Source organism: Saccopteryx leptura, chromosome 5 (genome assembly GCF_036850995.1).
Source record: "Saccopteryx leptura isolate mSacLep1 chromosome 5, mSacLep1_pri_phased_curated, whole genome shotgun sequence".
Classification (NCBI taxonomy): domain Eukaryota; kingdom Metazoa; phylum Chordata; class Mammalia; order Chiroptera; family Emballonuridae; genus Saccopteryx; species Saccopteryx leptura.
Window position 1 is genome coordinate 211,237,053 of NC_089507.1, and position 20,583 is coordinate 211,257,635.

The 20,583-nt window shown below is 54.5% G+C and overlaps 1 protein-coding gene across 10 annotated transcripts; it reads right to left on the minus strand.

Annotated features, from left to right (window-relative positions):
* Positions 1-117: 117 nt before the first annotated feature.
* Positions 118-20,088, minus strand: TGIF2 (TGFB induced factor homeobox 2). Of its 10 annotated transcripts, XM_066383879.1 has the most exons (4): positions 19,208-19,244; positions 18,892-18,923; positions 13,967-14,191; positions 118-2,718 (listed from the first exon to the last, which is right to left on the minus strand). In XM_066383879.1, the coding sequence occupies exons 3-4, from the start codon at positions 14,156-14,158 to the stop codon at positions 2,197-2,199; spliced, it is 714 nt and encodes a 237-aa protein (XP_066239976.1). In that variant the 5' UTR covers positions 14,159-14,191; positions 18,892-18,923; positions 19,208-19,244; the 3' UTR covers positions 118-2,196. The 10 variants fall into 10 exon arrangements, with proteins under 10 accessions (XP_066239976.1, XP_066239969.1, XP_066239968.1 ...); XM_066383872.1 differs by lacking the exons at positions 18,892-18,923; positions 19,208-19,244 and adding an exon at positions 20,030-20,088; XM_066383871.1 differs by lacking the exons at positions 18,892-18,923; positions 19,208-19,244 and adding an exon at positions 19,892-19,972.
* Positions 20,089-20,583: the final 495 nt, after the last annotated feature.

Consider the following 20,583-nt stretch of genomic DNA (forward strand, 5'->3'; position numbering starts at 1 on the left):
CCAGGCGTCCCCCCCCCCAGAGTAAGAACTCAGCAACGGACCCCCTCCAGGCTGGGCCCAGGGTCCCAGTGGAGCAATCTGTTTCTGCTTAAAAACAAAACAAAAACAAACAAAACAAAACCCAAAACAACTTTATTTGACAAAAAACAAAAACAAAACATATTTACAGTAGTTTTCTGCTCAAATTATTCAATGGGATAACTGTGCTTCTCCTCCAGCTGTTTCTCCGACCAAGCTGAGCTGAGGCTGGCCGGCTGCCAGCCTCCCTACCTTGCACACAGCAGGGAACGCCAACCATAATTCAGCAGCATGGCTCCCGCAGCCCTCAGCACCGCCATCGCTCAGTGCACTGTGGGGAGGAAGAGTCCCACCCCAGCCCCACACACTTCCAGTCTCCTGCTCCAAGTACCTTGCAAGTCACCTTAGACCTGGGGGCGGGGGAAGAGGCTGGGCAGACAGCTTCAGCTAACCTTGAAGCTGCCCTGTTCATGCTTTCCCAGCTGGGCCTGCGGTGGGGGTCCCTGGTCCCCTCCCACTCACCCCAGGGCATGCAGGACGAGGGCCCAGAGAAGGGCCCAGGAAACTCACCCAGTCCCACAGCAGTGGGCGGGCCAAGCCCGCAGAAGTGAGGGTGCCTCCCTGAAGTCTCAGGGTTATCCCAGAAAGGACAGCACCCCCGTTTCTGTCTTTTCTCCCAACCAGGCCTAACCACGTCCTCAACACCCAGTAACTCTCCCCCTTGCGCCTGACCTGGCAGCTTCTGGAAACTACAGGCTGGGGCTCTTGACCTGTCTTTTGGCCCAGTAACAATGTCATTCAGAACAAAAGTATTTTGGCTAATAACCTAGGATTAGTGTTTCTCAGGATACATACAGATGGGGTAGATTGCTGTTCAATGCTGTCAGCAATGAAACAGCAAGATAGAGTGGGGAAGAGGAGGAGGAGGAGGAAGACCAACTGGGAGCTGGTCCGCTGTGAAGTCCAGGGCAGGCCTCTGCAGCCCAGGGGAAAGGAAGGTGCGACAGGAAGACAGGTAACTTCCAGCCCGGCCTCCTCCGAGGGCAGCTCCCAGGAGCTGGGGACACTATCCCGGCTCCCTCCAGGACGGTTTCCTGCCACCATCCTGGGAAAGCCTGCCAGCAGATGGAGCTTGACATTCTAGCCCTGCTAACCCAAGTTCCTAAAGCAATCAGAAACTCAGGCTGTTGGGCAAAGCTTTCAGAGATAAAGGGGAAAACAATACAGAGAAAAAACAATCAACAAAAACCTTTCTGCCTTAGTCTAGTTTACCTCTCCCACCCCCAAAAGTACAGTAAAAACGAAAGTAGAAAAACCACCTCTCCGGTTTACCATCCTTCTGTGTTCTGCCCTAGGTTTGGTCAGGTTCTGTTCTGTGTTGGACCCTCTCGCTGGCTTTATCCCCCTTCTGTGCCTGATACAGAAGAGCCAAAGCCAGTAAAAGCGGTTTTTTTCTTTTTTTGGTAAACCAAACCAACAATAAAACTATTTGGAATTTTGCAGATTCAGCTGGTCCCCAAAATACAAATACGCCTTCCTTGTAAAACATCAGCTGTCAGTGGTCGACCATTCCCAGCTCATCAGACTCCGCCCATTCCCAGCTCATCAGACTCCGCCCACAACGCACTTCCTCCCGTCCCCCTCCGGGCTCACTACCCCAATGAACACAAATCACAGCAAAAAGGGAAAAGGAACACAAACTTTAGCAAAAACCTAAACATTCAACAGGAGTCGGTCCTGTTACACCTGCTGGGTTCCTCTGTTCTTTTGTTCACACTTAGGAACTTGGAATGTCCACTCTGCTTAACAAAGAGGCCGGCTCAGGGGCAACTTGGACCCAATGTTGGTCTGAGCTTGGCAGGGATCCCGTGCCTAGCCCAGGAAGCAGGCTGGGTCAGCGGTGTCCTGCGGGTTCTCTGGAGAAGTAGCAGCAGCACCATGCCTGTCTCCGCCCTCGTGGTCTCTTCACCTGAGGAGGCCTGGAGAAATGGCAGAGTCGGCAGAGAGGTCCCCGTCACAGTGCAGTGACACCAGCTGGCATCTTCCTGCTGAAGACGTCTGGACAGAGATGATCCTGATGTTTGGCAGTGATCCAAAGAAGACCCTCTGGATGAAGGGGAACCAGAGCAGAAACCCAGGGCGCTGGCTCGAGCCGGGAGTGCCCCTGTCGGCAGATGCCTACTTGGGGTTTTCGGAGACTAAGGGGACGGGGGTGCGCAGGAACGAGGGCGCCGGGTCCTGCTGCTTCTGCAGCTCCATCTCAGCGGCCCTCTGCAGCGCCACCTCCACCAGCAGCTGGAAGCCGCTGAAGTCCTCCTTGTCCTGCTCCGGTGGGGTGGGCGGCGGGGTGTTGAAAAGTCCGCCTGTGGGGCTTCCAGCTCCGGCCCTGGTCAGCAGGGTGAATGTGTTACCAGGGGGCACCAGGGGCTTGGGGGGCTCTAGCTCCCCTTGCGGGAAGGGGGCTGCTGGCTTCTCCCCCTGGCCTGAGTGCAGTGGCACGGAGCACAGAGACAAGGAGAGCACGTTGGTGGGGGCGGGCACAGACACCGCCAGCACCGAGGGGCCGCTGCCCCGGGGCGGGGCCACCTCTGAGGCCTTGCCCCCGCGGCGGGAAATGGTGTACTGGTTGGGGTCCTGACCATCCTTCCGAAGCATGTCTGGGAGAAGCCGCCGCCGCGCATTGATGAACCAGTTACATATCTGGAATGTGTAGGAGACAGCGATCAGTTCACTTGACCAGAACTATGCGGCACCTATGTCAGGACCCAGAGGCAGCAGCAAACACACAGTCCCAGTCCTCAGAGAGGTTCATGTTGGGAAGAGAGAGGAGAAATCATGGGGGTGGGGAGAGTATAGGAGGCCAGATACATGATGACAGGTGGTCCGACTTTGGGGGTGGTAACTCTCTGAGGAAACTGCTCCTAAATTGTGGGATGAGTAGTAGTTTAGGTGGAAGACAGGGAGGGAGAGGAATTTCGATTCAGGGAAGGCCACCCTCTGAAGAAACCGTGCAGAATGCCAATGAGGCATGCAGAGGAGGCGGCCTGTTCGGCTGGGCTCAGTGGTAGCTAAGGGTTCCCTCCAGGGCCGGGGTTTGGTTCTTTATTCTAAGGGCAAGGGGGAGCGTGGGGGGGTTTGAGGCAAGGGAGCAACTTGCTATGAGGAGAACGGAGTGGAAACAGGGAGAAAGGCTGGTAGCTCAATTTACATTAAGGGAGGTGATGAGATGACAAATATTTGATCTGTTTGGGAAACTGGACATAAGAGGACCCGGTGCCCAGTGAGAAATGGGTGTATGAAAGGAGAGAGGGGACGGTGCCCAGGGTAACTGATTCGCTCCTCAATGTCTAGAGCAGAGTCTTACTGCAGGCCTCAAGGACACCAAGGGACTCTCAGGTAGAAGACAATGCTTGTTTCCAAGCAAAACCAGGATCAGTGGCTCCAACTGAATGTGCATTCAACCAGCGTCCTAGAGTCTTTCTTCCTACATGCTGTTCAGAAAGCTGCCGTTTAACCTTGACCCCATTTTCCTGTCTAGTTCAGGGTTTAGATCGATCTTTTTGGATCGATGCAGGAAGCACGAAATTTCTCCGTTAAGTGTTATGCTGCAAAGCTAAGACCCATCTAGCACCCTGATTCACATCTGTCTCAGTTCCTTTTAATAGCTTCCTGGCTCTCTAATCCAGCCTCTTCACAGGTTGTCACTTGTCTTTCTAAAACGCAGTGACTTATTCTCGTTCTAGGAAACTGACGTTTGTCTACCACTGCCTGCAGGATCGGGTCCAGACACCGAGCTTGGGTGTTAGCCCCCTGCCGGGCCTGTACGCTACCCCTCGTGCCCCTCGGCATGGGAAACTGCTCACCTGCTTCACCAGCCCGTTCTCTAAACAGCTCCATGGCTGTGGCACATCACATTTCTCTTTCTGAAACGCTCTCTTCTCTACCTGCGTGAGAATGGCCACTCCGCTGAGACCTGGCCTAGTAGCAAGAGCGCCAGAGCCAAGGAAATGGATTCCAAACACTCTTCACCTAGGGCTGGCGTAGGCCTGGCAGTTTCTTCTCTTACATGACTGATACAAGGGGGGACAGCTTTCAGGAAGAGTGTGAATCGTTTCTGCATACCCAAGAGCAGCAGGCACCTCATCATGGCATTTTTCTTGACCATTAAAAAAACAAAATCGCCTGACCAGGTGGTGGCGCAGTGGATAGAGCGTCGGACTGGGATGCGGAAGGACCCAGGTTCGAGACCCCGAGGTCGCCAGCTTGAGCACGGGCTCATCAGGCTTGAGCAAAGAGCTCACCAGCTTAGACCCAAGGTCGCTGGCTCCAGCAGGGGGTTACTCGGTCTGCTGAAGGCCCGCGGTCAAGGCAAATGTGAGAAAGCAATGAATGAACAACTAAGAAGTCAAACGCGCAACGAGAAACTGATGATTGATGCGTCTCATCTCTCTCTGTTCCTGTCTATCTCTGCCTCTGTAAAAAAAAAAAAAAAAAAAAAAAAGGCAAAAAAAACAAAATCAACCACTCCTATGCTCTTCTCTCATTTACTCCCCACGGCCTGGCGTGCGGCAGACCTACCCTGTAATAGCTCACCTGAGCATTATTTTAAGTTCACCTGAACATTATTTTAAGTTATGGGATTAAACTAGGGAACAGTTTCTTAGCTGCACGGCTGGTGAAAGGTCATAAAAACAAACCTGTTTTGAAACTCTAACCCTTCCTTAAATAGGCAAATACAAGCCCCTCCTATTTTTTCCCAGCCCTCCTCCCTCCACTGGAGGCACCACCGGGAAGAGCTGCCTAAGAGCGTGCCTGCCCTCAGGGGTAGTGGGAGGGAAGAAACCTGGAAGCTGTGGATACTGGGGTGGGGCCTGGCGGGTGTGCCTGGTGGGCATCCACACATCCGGGCATCTTTCTGGGGAGCTCTCGCTGAGAAGGGTTTACCACTAGCTGCCACTGACCGAGCACTGAACAGCTATACAGTTTTCTTCTCATAGTTATCTCAGTTCTCTGCGCGGCCATTCCTGTTTTACTGATGAACACACTTAATGCTCAGCCCGGAGAAGTCAGGCGGGATTCCACCTCCAGCCGGGGACCCCCAAGCCTGAGCCTTGGATCCGGAGGAGCAGGAGCCCCTCCTCTCTGAATCCCTCAGGCTGTCACAGGGCTCAGAGCCCAGCTTCTTTTGTTCATCAAACAGGTCAGGCCCTGGATGGTTAGCTCAGCTGGTGAGAGCGCTGTCCTGAAACACCAAGGTTGCAGGGTCCATCCCTGGCCAGTACGCAAACAGAAAGTGACCAATGAACACACAAGGAGAACAAATGAATGCTTCCCTTTCTCAAATCAATTTGCCCTGGCCGGTGACACAGCAGACAGAGCGTCCTAGAGGGCTGAAGTCGCCGGCTTGAGCCCCGGTCAGGGCACATGTGAGAGGCAATCAGTGGCACAACTGAGTGGAACACCGAGTTGATGCTTTTCTCTCTCTCCCCTCTTCTCCTTTCCCTATTCTCTCAAAAAAAGAAATCGAACGATTAAAAAATGAGCTCTCATTTCCTTGTTGCTCCCCCTTTTCAAGGCTTCGCGCTCACTCAGATAATACTGAGCGCTTACTATGTGCCAGGCTCCGCTCTTGGTGCCGGCGACTCTGGGAATTAGACAGACGTGCACTCTACCCTGCAGTGCTCACAGCCCATCTGGTTGTGCAGACTGGCAATGAACAAACACGGCGAGGAGCCGCTGCTAAGTGCCAGGAGGAGACAGCAATGAAAGGGTAGCATATAAAGATAAGAGACTTTTGTAGACAAGGGGTTCAGGAAGACTGAGACCTAAAGGATAAAGAAGTCAAGTCAAATAGAAAGCTGAGGGGAACAATGTTCTAGAGCAGGGTAGTCAACCTTGTTACACCTACCGCCCACTTCTGTGTCTCTGTTAGTAGTAACATTTTCTAACCGCCCACTGGCTCCACAGTAATGGCGATTTATAAAGTAGGGAAGTAACTTTATAAAATTTATAAAGCAGAGTTACAGCAAGTTAAAGCATATAATAATTTACCAAGTACTTTATGTCAGATTTTCGCTAAGTTTGGCAGAATAAATCTTTATAAAACAACCTACTAGAGTTAAATCTATTCTTTTATTTATACTTTGGTTGCTCCGCTACCGCCCACCATGAAAGCTGGAACGCCCACTAGTGGGCGGTAGGGACCAGGTTGACTACCACTGTTCTAGACTTAGGGAACAGCAAATACCAAGGTCCTGAGGCAGGAATGGGTTTGGTTTAAGAAACTGACAGATGGTCCTGGCCCGTTGGCTCAGTGGTAGAGTGTCAGCCCGGCGTGTGGATGTCCCGGGTTCAATTCCCAGCCAGGGCACACAGGAAAAGTGCCCATCTGCTTCTCCACCTCTTCCCCTCTCCTTTCTCTCTATCTCTCTCTTCCCCTCCCACAGCCAAGGCGCCACTGGAGCAAAATTGGCCTGGATGCTGAGGATGGCTCCATGGCCTTCGCCTCAGGTGCTAGAGTGGCTCTGGATGCAAGAGCAACGCCCCCTGGTGGGCATGCGGGTGGATCCCGGTCAGGCGCATGCAGGAGTCTGTCTCTCTGCCTCCCTACCTCTCACTTCAGAAAAAAGAAAAAGAAAAAAAAAAACCCCGACAGAGGCAGGCAGGGCTGACCCCACTAGGCCAGACACTAGGGTAAAAGACTAAAGGGCCTAACAGCAGCTTGACCTAAGCCCCACTCTTAAGTCTCCTCCTGGTCTTGCCTCTTCTTTAGTTTATCACCAGACACTTGAGGCACGCAGCAGCTACTGCAGGAGGGAGAGGGGAGGAGCCCGCTCCTCCTGTCCTGTGAGCCAGGATGCTGGGAACTGTGTGGGCCACAGCAGCGGGCCATGCTGCTCAAAACATCCCTCATGTCTGCTGAAGGGAATCAAAGGCCCCGTTCTCCTTCAGGCTCCTGTATCAATTCTACCGATCACTAATACGAGGTGGCCCATACGAGGGGCAAGCTCTTGGTTACCGTCTTCCTGTGGACTCTGTCTCTACCCAGCTGAGGGGCTGGCCACCTATGACCGGAGCTGGTGCCTGGAGCTGGCATGGGTCCTCGCCCAGCAGGCTACAGCTGCATCCATCCCATGGGGCCTCCAAGGACAGCATGAGGCCCCTGGTCCCGGCTGGACGGGAATGCCTGGGCCGGGCAGGGTCACAGCCCCTTCCCCCAGTTCTCTCCCTTCTCCTGTCCAGCCTAGAAGGACTGCCCTGGGGCACTCGCTCCTCCCTATTCACCTCTCTGGTCTAGCCAGTGCTGCTGAGCACTCCCCTGGCCTCCCGGCAGCAGCGGACACCGGCTGAGCTGAATCCTGGCTGGAGCAGCAAGGGGTCCCCAAGGATAAGGCGGACAGCTGCACACAAGGAAGGAGAACTAACCAAGCCCCCTGGATACCAGGTTATCATGTCAGCCGTCTCAACCACATTGTATTTAATCTGCATACAAGCCCGGAAGAGTAGCAAGCAGTGTCTCCCGAGGACCACAGGGGGGACTAGAACGTGGAGATTGCCCAGGTCACATGGCCCAGGTGCCAAGCTGTGATGCAAACCCCGGTGTCCTGGCTTTAGTGCCCTTACTGCTATTCTACTCCGCTCTGCTGTGTCTCACCAAACAGAGGGACAGAACAGATAGCTATGTCATCATCATCATCATCATCCTAATCCGAAAAGCAAACACCTGCTGAACCAAGACATCAGGTGTTCTGAACACTCCCCATCTACACCTTCAACAGCCTACGGGACCCACTGAAGAAACAGAAGCCCTGGCCAGAGAGGTTCAGTGACTTGTTCACAGTCTCAAATGCCACTGGACGTGGCCCAGACAGCCTGGTTCCAGGCAGATGCAAGGACAGGAGAGTCAGCCTAGGGCCGTTTATCCTTGTCCAGTTGCTCCATCTCTCCTTCCGGCTGCCTCCTCAGTCACCTGTGCCACAGGACAGCACGCACCTCTCCAGCTGACCCCTGTATGCAGGGGAAACGGAACACAGTGACCTGGGTCAAGTGGTCTTGTGGGTGGGGAGCCTGGGCCCTTTCTAGCAGCAGCTGTGTGGGCATCTAGCCCCTAGCGGCACCTCCCCCCTGGCTTATAATTCTGAGAAGAGAACAGAAACACACATGCACCCCCAACACACTCCCCCACACACTCCCCGTGGTCTGCAGAAAACTTGGTTGACCACTGTTTTGTCTTCTCATCCGACAGAAATGCACCGCTGGGGTGCTGGGTAGGGGTAGGAGGCCTGTGTGCACCGCCATGCCAGCTGCGAGGAGAGGTCCAGGGGTTTTCTCTAGCCCCTTCCAGCTGCCCGACCCACGCGTAGGTCAGGAAAGGGACATGGGACTCGCCCCTACCCTAGGTCCTTGGGGAGGTGGCAGGGAGAAGGCCAGGGTGAACTGTGATTGATAGGGCAAAGCAGACCGAGTGCGGGAAAGCCGGCCTCCCCCGTGAAACAAGGCCCTATCAGAAAGCTGTTGACCAGCAGTCCTTTCCTCCTTTTTAATCAACGGCTGAGCTGAAGGATGAGGGAGGAATCGCTGTGGCAAATGGGAGTGGGAGGGCACCAGGAAGCCGGTGAAGGCCACCGGAGCGGAGCAGACACCAGGGCTTGAACTGGAATGGCCTTCGGCTGCGTGTCCGCACCAGCACTGGGCCTGGGCCCAGGGGCACCCCAGTCACCCCCACAGAGCGAAGGGGTGGAGCCTGACCCCGCCTCGCCCCGCCCCCCCTGACAGACAGCCCCCGGGCCCAGTCACAAACCATAGCAACAAGGTGGGCTCAGGGCGGGGGCTCAGGGAAGCCGGAAAACCCTTCACAAATGACTTTTTTTGTTGTTGTCTCGCCCTCGCAACTGCCTAGCCCCGGGCAAGTACCAGCAAACCAGTTAGTTAAGTGACTCATTGACTTGCTAATGAGATTGCTCCTGGGCAGTTAAAAGAGACAATCAAAAGAGATGTCCCCAGGGAGAGAGGAAAACCGGCCTTGGCAAAAACGTTGGTGCTTGTGGAGGCCAGGTGATGGGCACCAGGGGCGCCTTAGGATCTTCTCTTCCGTGGGTATTCGCGAAGGTTTTTAATAATGAAATTTTAAAGAGTACAGGAAAAGGAGTTTCCTCCAGGGACTGAAGCCATTTGTCCAGGCTGATGAGCCACATTCCTTACTTCCCAGGTCCTGTCTGGTCATTTCCAACACTGCCTTCACTTTCAGTCACCTCCACAACTATGTCCCAGATAGAAGGCACTGAGCTTCGACACTGCGTTTAGCGATCAACGAGACCAGGCTTCTGGGGCTCAGTGTGTTCTTCAAGCAACTCCACTCCAGGGTCCACATGCTGAGTCCGTCCCAGGGCTGTGCAAAGGCACAGCTCCCCCAGGCTCGGGAGTCCGGGAGCAAAGGGTCTGGGCACTGCCGGTGTGCAGGAGTGTGGAGCGGAGGGGCCACGGACGAAGCTGCCTTGCACACAGGGACAGCTGATGTCCTCAGGTTGGCAGGAGCTATTGGAGGCTTTTCATTTTAAGAGGGGTGGGGTGAGGAGATCAGACAAGCCAGGTTGGACCAGGACAGAAAGAAAGGAATATTTAAGGGGTATGCATAGTATGCATAGGAGTTGCTACCTGACCACAGGAGCTGGGGAGCAGCTGAAGGGGAGCCCTCAGGAAGGGAAGGAGCCGCATGGAGACGGGATCAGTTTTCAATCGGGAAACCTGAGGTGCCGTGAGACCTCCAAGCAGAGGTGGGTGCAGGGGATTCCCAGCAGTTTCCATCAAGGAGTGCCAGATGGTCCCACTGCTTGTCACCTCTCAGCAAGAGTCTCCCACCAGAGGAGGCCACGATCCAGCCCCGGCTACCAGCTCCATCAGAGGTCTTGCCTGGGACCTATATTCCTGCAAGTGGGATCGGGGGATATGCCTTCTTAGGGGTCCACTGGTTCCCCACAAAAACACTGTGGCTTTGTGTTGCAGCTCTGATTAGGAGCAGGAACACCGTGGCCTCCGGCCACCCAGACCAGCTTGGCTCCGAGTCACACACTCACACACACACATGTACGCACACACAGCCCACTTGGCAAAGCATCATCCGCTTTATGGACCCTCACTGGTTTTACAGTAATTTACTCAGGGAAACTGCTTACTTTATAGTTGTGTATAAGAGCAAAAGCAAGACATTTTTACCCAATTTTCAGTTTGTATGCCAAAGTGATGTGAAAACAAAAATATTTCCTTTAAAAGGAGATGGTCCGTTACTCAGATTTGAGCAGCAGTGTCCCTGACAGCGCAGGGAGAGGGTGCCCTGGGATCTCACAGCAGTGGCCTCACACCTAGGCAGGAACAGTCAGAGAATGCTTGCAAAAGAAATGCTTAGCTTGCCTGACCAAGCGGGAAGTGGACAGTGTCGGACTGGGACGCAGAGGACCCAGGTTCAAAACCCTGGGGTTACCAGCTTGAATGCAGTGTCACTTGAGTCACAGGATCATAGACATGACCCCAGGGTCACCAGCTTGAGCTAAGGGTCACTCGCTCTGCTGTAGCCCCCCCCCCGCTGTCAAGGCACATATGAGAAAGCAATCAATGAACAACTAAGGTGCTGCAATGATGAATTAATGCTTCTCATCTCTCTCCCTTCCTGTCTGTCTGTCCTTATGCCCTCTCTCTGTAAAAAAAAAAAAAAAGCTTAGCTCGACCTATGGTGGCACAGTGGCTAAGACTCAGACCTGGAGTGCTTGGGGTTGCTGGTTGGAAACCCCGGGCTTGCCGGGTCAAGGCACATATGAGAAGCAACTAGGCTTCCCACTAACTTCCCCCTTTCTCTTTCTCTGCTCTCTAAAATGAGTAAGTAAAATCTTTTACAAAGAAAATGAAAGGAAAAGGAGGGAAAGGGAAGGGGGGAAGGGAGAAAGGGAGGGAAGAGAGGGGAGGGAAGGGAGGGAAAGGAGGGAAGGGAAAGAAGGGAAGGGAAGGGAAGGGAAGGGAAGGGAAAGAAGGGAAGGGAAGGAAGGGAAAGAAGGGAAGGAAGGGAAGGGAAGGGAAGGAAGGGAGGGAAGGAAGGCAGGGCAGGAAGGGAGGGAAGGGAGGGAAGGAAGGAAGGAAATGCTTAATTGAATGGAGTGAGCCAGGTTCAGAAAGGTCAGGAAGGAGCCAAGGGAGGAGGCCTGGAGGCCCAGAGGGCTGAAGGGCCCAGCAGCAGAGGAACCAGCATGAGACCACTGACTAGCTAAGAAGTTTGGGCTCCATCCTGAGGTCCACAGGATCTGTGGAGTGTGTGTGACAATCAGATTTGCACTTTTGTGTTCAAAAGAATAGACTGATGGAACAAGTCTGGAGGCAGAAGACCAGCAGAGACTAGGTAGGTGATACTGGCTCTCAGGCTCCAGACTGTGGCCGGTTAGCTCAAGTCTACCCCTCAGGGAGGCCTCTGAGGCTCCTGAGTGGCTCGGAAGCCCCACCCTGGCTCTCTGCCACCTTGTCTCAGCAGTCATCACTTCTGTAAACATCAATGGCCAAGTCTTTCCTGCCACTCCATCCCAGAACCATACTCCTGAGGGCAGGAGTGAGTCTGGCTCCTCTCTGGGGTCCCTACTCTGCCCAGCACAGAGCTGGCTGGGCGCAACGGGGTGCGCGGTGGCACACAGTGAATGCTAGACACGGGTCAGTCAGGACGGAGGATGCAGGAGATGAGGAAGGGGAAGAGAGAGTGCCCCTCTGGGCAGCAGCGCACACAGGACGGAGGATGCAGGAGATGAGGAAGGGGAAGAGAGAGTGCCCCTCTGGGCAGCAGCGCACACAGGACGGAGGATGCAGGAGAGATGAGGAAGGGGAAGAGAGTGCCCCTCTGGGCAGCAGCGCACACAGGACGGAGGATGCAGGAGAGATGAGGAAGGGGAAGAGAGAGTGCCCCTCTGGGCAGCAGCGCACACAGGACGGAGGATGCAGGAGATGAGGAAGGGGAAGAGAGAGTGCCCCTCTGGGCAGCAGCGCACACAGGACGGAGGATGCAGGAGATGAGGAAGGGGAAGAGAGAGTGCCCCTCTGGGCAGCAGCGCACACAGGACGGAGGATGCAGGAGATGAGGAAGGGGAAGAGAGAGTGCCCCTCTGGGCAGCAGCGCACACAGGACGGAGGATGCAGGAGAGATGAGGAAGGGGAAGAGAGAGTGCCCCTCTGGGCAGCAGCGCACACAGGACGGAGGATGCAGGAGATGAGGAAGGGGAAGAGAGAGTGCCCCTCTGGGCAGCAGCGCACACAGTGAGCCTGGCGTCTTCTCGGTCCCTCCTCCCAATGCCCTGAGCGAGTGCCACATTCACCTCCCTTTGTCAGAAGAGGAACAAGAGGCTCAGGGAGGAGGTAGTGACATGGCCAAGGTCCAGGCTTCCCTCGTGGAGATGGGATCGGAGTCAGGGTGTGTAACGCTAGAGCTTTCTCGTAGACAGACTCCAGTGAACCACTGCCCAGCGAGAAGTCAGGTGACAGGAATTCTGAGAGCTAGATCCTCACTGAGTGACTTCAGGGAGGAGGGACAGGAGCTGAGGAGACCTGCGGGTTCAGAGCAGGGGAGGGAAGGAGAGGGGACAGCACCATAGCCTGGATCCCACGCCGGGCCAGGAAAGGCCAGAGGTGGACAGGGAGGCAGTGGTGCAGCTTCGCCAGGCTGAGGCCTGCTCTGCGTCTCCCGGGGAGGGGACAGCCAGACTGCGGGCAAGGCGGTCCGGGGGTCCGGGGGGCCAGCCGCAGCGCGTGGAAACAGAGACAACACCGTGCGTCAGCAACTGAGGCGATCCAAAGGAGACGGTATCTTGCACTTTGACAAAAAGTGGATCAACACAATCTTTTGAATTTGCTCAAAGTACTTTCACACCTGCTTCTGAATCTGTTTCTCCCAAGAGTTCCTTCAAGCAAGAGACAATGCACCCTGACTTTATAGACGGGGAAACCAAGATGAGGTCCACAGCTCCCACATGGCAGAACTGCATTTTGAACCCAGAATCTCGGACTTCTGCCCTTTCCTTGACCAAGACTCCAGCTCATTTTTCTTTTCTTTTTTTTTTAATCAACTGAGAGGCGGGGAGGTAGAGAGAGACTCACCATGGGCCCTGACCAGGATCTACCCAGCAACCCCTATTTGGGGCTGATTTTCTCCCATCTGGGGCCACTTCTCTGTTGCTTGGCAACTGAGCCATTCTAGCTCCTGAGCCAAAGCCATGGAGCCCTCCTTAGCGCCCAGGGCCAACTTATGCTCATTTGAGCCATGGCTACAGGAGAGGGAGAGGGAGAGAAAGAAGGAGAAGGAGAGGGGGAGAGAGAGAGGGAGAGAGAGAGAAGGGGAGGGGAGGGGCAGGGGTGGAGAAGCAGATGGTTACTTTTCCTGTGTGCCCTGACCAGGAATCAAACCCAGGACTTCCACACACCAGGCTGATGCTCTACCACTGAGCCAACCGGCCAGGGCTCCAGCTCATTTTTAACCACACTGCAGATCACCAGCTGTCCCCTGCACCCAAGTGGCCATCCAAGCATCCCTCTGGGGCTGGGGGCCAAATCCCAGACAGTCAGTGCCTTTTCCCCTTCCCACGGCCTCCAACATCAATGACAACGTTTAGACATGAATGAAGACTCCTTGCCTCTTCAGAACCCTCAAAAAATCTGAAATCTAGTGTAAGGACCTCATGTCACTGTCCTCCCTTGAGGCAGGGGAGTGGGTGTTCTCATCTGACGGCAGAGGAAACTGAGGCCCCGAGAGGGAGGGGGCCATCCTAAGGTCACCCAGAGCCGGTGACAGGGCTGGCAGAGGCCGGGAGCCAGGTATCCTTACCTGCAGCCCGGACAGGTTGGTCTGCCCCAAGAGGGAGGGGGCCATCCTAAGGTCACCCAGAGCCGGTGACAGGGCTGGCAGAGGCCGGGAGCCAGGTCTCCTTACCTGCAGCACGGACAGGTTGGTCTGCCCCGAGAGGCTCAGCTTCTCCTGCTCGGAGGGGTAGGCGTTGTAGCGGTGCAGGTACAGCCAGTCGCGCAGGATCTTCACCGACTCCTTGGGCAGGTTCCCTCGGCGCTTCCTCTTGCCTGCCAGGGACAGGAGGCCTTCCTCCTCACCCAGGTCACTGTCTGACATGCTGTCTAGCGGCTAAGCTGGACTCGGGTGAGCCTGGAACAAGCGACAGAGGGGATGGGGGCATCGTCACTGTGCACTGCGTCTCGCCCTCTTCCTAGTCTCCAAACACACCATTCCTAGAGCCCGGGACCAAACTGATGGGGAAATTGCAACTCAGTCTCAGGCCACACCACAGCTAGGCAAGCTGCAAGGGAGGAGTTCAGAATGCCTCCACTTCCGTACATGACCGCTGAACTAAATGGCAGCTCATTTACAAATGTGTTACCAATTACAGCTTACGTTCAATACTATTTTCTATTAGTTCTAGGTATAGCGCATAGTGGTTAGACAGTCACATACTTTACAACAGGGGTCCCCAAACTACGGCTCGCAGGCCACATGCGGCCCCCTGAGGCCATTTATCCGGCCCCGCTGCACTTCCAGAAGGGGCACCTCTTTCATTGGTGGTCAATGAAAGGAGCACATTGACCATCTCATTAGCCAAAAGCAGGCCCATAGTTCCCACTGAAATACTGGTCAGTTTCTTGATTTAAATTTACTTGTTTTTTATTTTAAATATTGTATTTGTTCCCGTTTCGTTTTTTTTACTTTAAAATAAGATATGTGCAGTGTGCATAGGAATTTGTTCATAGCTTTTTTTATAGTCCGGCCCTCCAACGGTCTGAGGGACAGTGAACTGGCCCCCTGTGTAAAAAGTTTGGGGACCCCTGCTTTACAAAGTGTTCCCTGTAAAGGGCAGCTCATGAATAAGCAGCACCAGATTAGAAATAATTCCAGCTACCATTGAGATCCGTTTCCCACTCTAGACTGAGCACTTTCTACTTATCATCTCATTCAATCCTCACAACACCCTTGTAAGGGAGACACTACTATTATCATCATTTTATAGATGTGCAAACCAACGCCCTGAGAGATTAAGAAAGCCACCCAAGACTGTTTAACTATGGCTGTTAAACAGTTACCATGTGACCCAGTAATTTCCCTAAAGCAATGAAAACCTATGTCTACACAAAAGCTTGTACACAAATGTTTATAGCCACATTATTCATTATAGCAAAAGGTAAAAACAACCCAAGTGTCTGTCAACAGATGAATGGATAAATAAAATGAGGTCTATCCATACAGTAGAGTATCTGGCCATAGGACTGAGGTCCTGATCTGTGCTACGGTGTGAAAATACACTGAAGCCCCCCGACACCCCAAGGTTGTGGGTTAGATCGTTGGTCAAGGCATACACAAGAATTAACCAATGAATATATATATGTGGATAAAGTTGATCTCTCTCTCTCTCCCCCCCCTCCCTCCCTTCCTCTAAAATCAATAAATAAAAAAATAATTTTTTTTTAAAGAAAATATTCTAAGTGAAAGAAACATATTATAAGGAACACATCCAGAATGGACTAGAAGGGTATAGAAGGGTGATAACTAAAGAGTATGGAGGGTTTTCTGAGGTGATAAAAATGTTTAAAATTGACTGTAAAAATAGCTGCATAGTTGTGAATATAAAGTTCACCCTTGAACAACACGGGGTTAGGGGCCCGAAGCCCCACACAGTTGAAAAACTGCAAATAATATAGAAAAAAAACTGCTAATAATTTTTGACTCCCCCAAAAGTTGGTGGTCCCTGGGCAGTTCCAGGGGTTTGGTTCCAGGAACCCCTGCCAGATACCAAAATCAGTGGGTGTTCAAGTCTCATATAAAATGGCACACTGATGCACCCACGAACTTCAAACCACAGATGGAAGATAGTACAGGTATTTATTTTAAAAAGCCAACTCCCTGGCCAGGTATTCAGCTGGTTAGTTTTGTCCTGAAACACCAAGGTTGCATGTTCAATCCCTGATTAGGACACTTACAAGAATCAACCAATGAATGCGTAAATGAGCAGAACAACAAATCAATGTTTCTCTCTCTAAAATCAATAAACAAAAAAGAAATCAATAAGTAAGTGGATCCACACAGCTCAAACCCATGTTGTTTAAATTTCCGTGGTACTAAAAACAATGAACACGTTCACTTTATTTTTATTGTTTTTTACTTGTTCACTTTAACTTGGTAAGGTCTATGGTATGTGAATTATATCTCAAAAAAGCTGCTATGGAAAAAAAACCCCACATTACGTCCAGAATACAGTATACATAGTACACAGTGGGTTTGGACCAAGGTAGTTTGTTCCCACCCTTACTCCACACCATCTTGCCTCCCAGGTCTCCCAAGTTAGGAATCAGAAAAGTATCAATCACCATGGTCCTAGAGCAGGGGTCAGGAACCTATGGCTCACGAGCCAGATGTGGCTCTTTTGATGGCTGCATCTGGCTCGCAGACAGATCTTTAATAAAAAATAATAATGTTAAAAATATAAAACAGCCCCTGGCCGGTTGGCTCAGTGGTAGAGCGTCGGCCTGGTGTGCAGGAGTCCCGGGTTCGATTCCCAGCCAGGGCACACAGGAGAAGCACCCATCTGCTTCTCCACCCCTCCCCCTCTCCTTCCTCTCTGTCTCTCTTCCCCTCCCGCAGCCAAGGCTCCATTGGAGCAAAGTTGGCCCAGGCACTGAGGATGGCTCCATGGCCTCTGCCTCAGGCGCTAGAATGGCCCTGGTTGCAACAGAGCAACACCTGAGATGGGCAGAGCATCGCCCCCTGGTGGGCATGCCGGGTGGATATGCCGGGTGGATCCCGGTCAGGTGCATGCGGGAGTCTGTCTGACTGCCTCCCCGTTTCCAACTTCAGAAAAATACACACACACATACACACACACACACAGCCTGACCAGGCGGTGGCGCAGTGGATAGAGCATTGGACTGGGATGCGGAGGACCCAGATTCAAGACCCCGAGGTTGCCAGCTTGAGTACAGGCTCACCTGGTTTGAGCAAAAAGCTCACCAGCTTGGACCCAAGGTCGCTGGCTCGAGCAAGGGCTTACTCGGTCAGCTGTAGCCCCACGGTCAAGGCACATATGAGAAAGCTATCAATGAACAACTAAGGTATAGCAAGGAAAAACTGACAATTGATGTTTCTCATTTCTCCACGTTCCTGTCTGTCTGTCCCTATCTATCCCTCTCTCTGACTCTCTCTCTGCCCTGTAAAAATAAAAAAATAAATATATATATATAACATTCTCATGTATTACAATCCATTCATTTCCTACCGCTCATCCACTCATGTTCATGGTTGCGGGTGGCTGGAGCCAATCACAGCTGTCCTATGGGCCAACACCAAAATTTTATTGGATAATGTGTAACGTACACGGGTTGTTGTATGGCTCTCACGAAATTACATTTTAAAATATGTGGCGTTTTGGCTCTCAGCCAAAAAGGTTCCCGACCCGTCCTAGAACTATCCATGTAACATTTACTGTGCACCTACTGTGTGAACTGCAGAGTGTGGAGTCATTCCTACAGGTTGTCTCTCAAATCTAGCCTCTGGCCTGGTACCAGATTCAACTCAAAAATTCCCTATAAAGGAGTGAGGCAGGGCTCTGGTCCCTCCAACCTCGCTGTGTAACCTTGGGCAAAAGTCCTCTCCCATCTTTGGGCTTGAGCCCCCTCTTCAAATGAAAGAAGGTATTTCCCTAGACAATCCAACTCAGTTGCTCAGCCCCCTGACAAACTTCTTGTTCACACATGCAAAAGAGATTTACATTTTAAAACCAAAAGTTCCAGGCCCAGCTGATGCCAGAATCTCAAGACTCCTCCCTCCTCTGCCTTTTAACAGCTCCCGGGCAGGCTGGGCCAACAGACTCTGGCATTTCCCAGGTTTTGTTTCCTCGACTTGGGCCAGCGCCCAGATGACTGGGCTGGTGAGGCCAGGCTTTCGAGGGAAGGGGCTACCCTCCCAGCCAGGCCACCTGGAGGTGAGAGAGGCACTGATTAGAGGTGCCACTCCTTCAGAGTACCAGCAGCATGACTGCTTTCTGAGGTCAGGTGTCTGCAGTTTGCTGGCTAGGGCCGTTGGGGTTTGAGCTCAGGGATGCAACCCTGGCAGGCTGTGAGTTTACTCAAGGTTATCTGTACAAATTCCACCCTGACTGCCAGCCAAGTTCCAGTCTGCACGGTTCCAGAGGTGGCCGGGGGAGACGACCCTTTCCTTAGTCTACACAGACCTCTCCACCATAGTGTCCCTACACTTCATCCTGACACATATATACACCCCACACTCCCACCAGGCAACTCCCTAACACAACTCAGATCGCTGGCACCAACTCGCCGCTCAGCCCCTGGAACTCCTGTGAACATCACCGAAAAATACATCACACACGCAGTTTACAGACACAATCCCACTTCTAGCACTACCAACAGTTACCCTCACAAGCAGCCCAACTCCTGGATACCAGCCCACCCCCTAATTTCAACCGCCCGGACCCGCCCACCCACGATCACTCAGACTGGGAAAACAGACGTCATCACACCAGCCCTCAGTTTTTACCCTAACTGGCCTGAGGCAGCAAACTCGCGACACAACACCCGGTGCACCCTACTACACAGTCCACGACGCCGACCTGCAGCCAGTCCCGCACGAACTTTCTGACAACTCCCCAGCACGGCCGGACACTCCCCCGGGCCACGCACGCACTCGCGCTGCATTCCCAGCAGTTCACACAAAGCGCGCAGCCTCCCCCGCAGCCCCGACCGAGTCGAAGCACATGGCTCCCGGGGCGGCGGGGAATCGCCTGCGCTGGGGGAGCCTGCACCCCTCGGCCCCCACCCAGCAGCAGTCTCGGCGCTCCAGCTCACCCGCGGACCCGCAATCCGGAGTGGGAGGGGGCCTGGAAGAAAAAAAACTCACGTGTCCGTCCCGGGGCAGGAAAAAGTTTGATTCCCACCCCCTTCCCCCGCGGCTCGGCGCTGGCTGACTCTTCGGGGCGCGGGCCGGCCGAGCCTGCGCGCTCAGCTTTGTGCTCCGAACTCGGCCCGGAGGGGGAGGGGAGCGGAGGGGAGGGGGCTGGGCTCCCACCTCCGCACCGCCCCCCCCAGCCCTGCGCCCAGACTCCATGTTGGCCGCCCCCTGCCCCTGAGACTGCACGCTTCCCCCGCAGGAGGCTCGGCTCACGCTCGGCCTGCCCGAGGGTCCCAGCGCGCACAAACTTTCTTCGGGTCGCCGGCCCCCGAGCCCCGCTTCCTTGACCCGCCCGGGAGTGACAGATGCCTCGGAGACAGACTTTCCTTTGTTCCAAAGGAAAGGGGAACTCGCGCGGGCTCCCCGGCCCTCCCAGCTCCGGGCCCTTCCCGCTGCCCCCACCCGCAGCTGTCACCCTCAGGGGCCCCCTCCCCCTCCCCCTCTCCGCCGCACCGCGGGGGGGGCAGCCGGCGGTTAGCAACGTGCACTTTTGAAACCAAACAAACCGGTCCCCGCGCGCTCACCCCGGCCGGGGCAGGGGCGGCCCGTCACCCGCGGTGGGGTCCTAGGGAGCTGGACCCCCTAAAGGTCCCCGAGGGAGCTTTCTCTCGAGGGGTGGGGCACCCCTCACCGGCCGCCGTCATCACAATGCGGCCGTGACTCACAAAACACCCGAACTCACACACCCACACTCGCACGCGCCTGGACGACGCCCCCTCACCCGCCCGGGCCAGAAAAGAAAACTTTCCAAGTTGTCCGCGCGCCCCCGCCCCCATCTTCTCGGCTCCTGCGCCCCGCACTGACTTTCCCGAGCGGCCTTTCCGTCCACGCGGCCTCGGGCTAGGTCCGGGTGGTCCTGGCAGGGGCCGGGGGGCGCCGGGGGAGCGCGCCGCGTACCTGCCGGGCCTGACACTCGGCCTGACAGCTCGCGGCTGGAAAGCACCTCGCGGCCTGACGTCAGATCCCCTCTCCTTCCCCCTCCGCCCCCCGCTCTCGGCTCGCCCTCCCCCACCCGCCCGGAGGGAGAAAACAAACTTTGTGCGGAGCGCGGCGAGCTACGCCCACCCCCCGCGGGGCGTGCCGGCGGCGGCGGCGGCTAGGGGCTTCGCCCCGCCCACCGCGCCGGAGGGGGCGGGGCCGGCAGGGCACCTTCTTCCTGCGCCCACCCCCACCCTCGGGAATGCCACATGGCCTCGGTACCGGAGCGGTGGGAACCCTGAATCGGGATAGTGCGCTCGGGGGCAGGAAGTGGCCCGTACCTCCTTTTCGAGAGCATTTCCGGAGCGCCTACTGTGTGCTTCACGCTGGGGGAGGGGCCGTTGCTTGGAGAAGAAATAATGCAAATTCCAACGTTTGTTAATTCAGCTGGCTCCAACAGGAACGAACTCCTACCGGTGATTTGATTGTTCCCATTGCTCCGAGAGGAAACTGAGGCCCAATTAGTCCGGGGAATTACCCCCAGCTGGGAAGGACCGGGCTTTGAAAAGACGCCTGTTGTGCCCGCAAGGGCCGGTAGAGTCGGGTAGAGGCTCCCTCTGACACCACCGCAAAGCACGTAGCCCCAGGGCCTAGAACACAAGTGGCGGCCA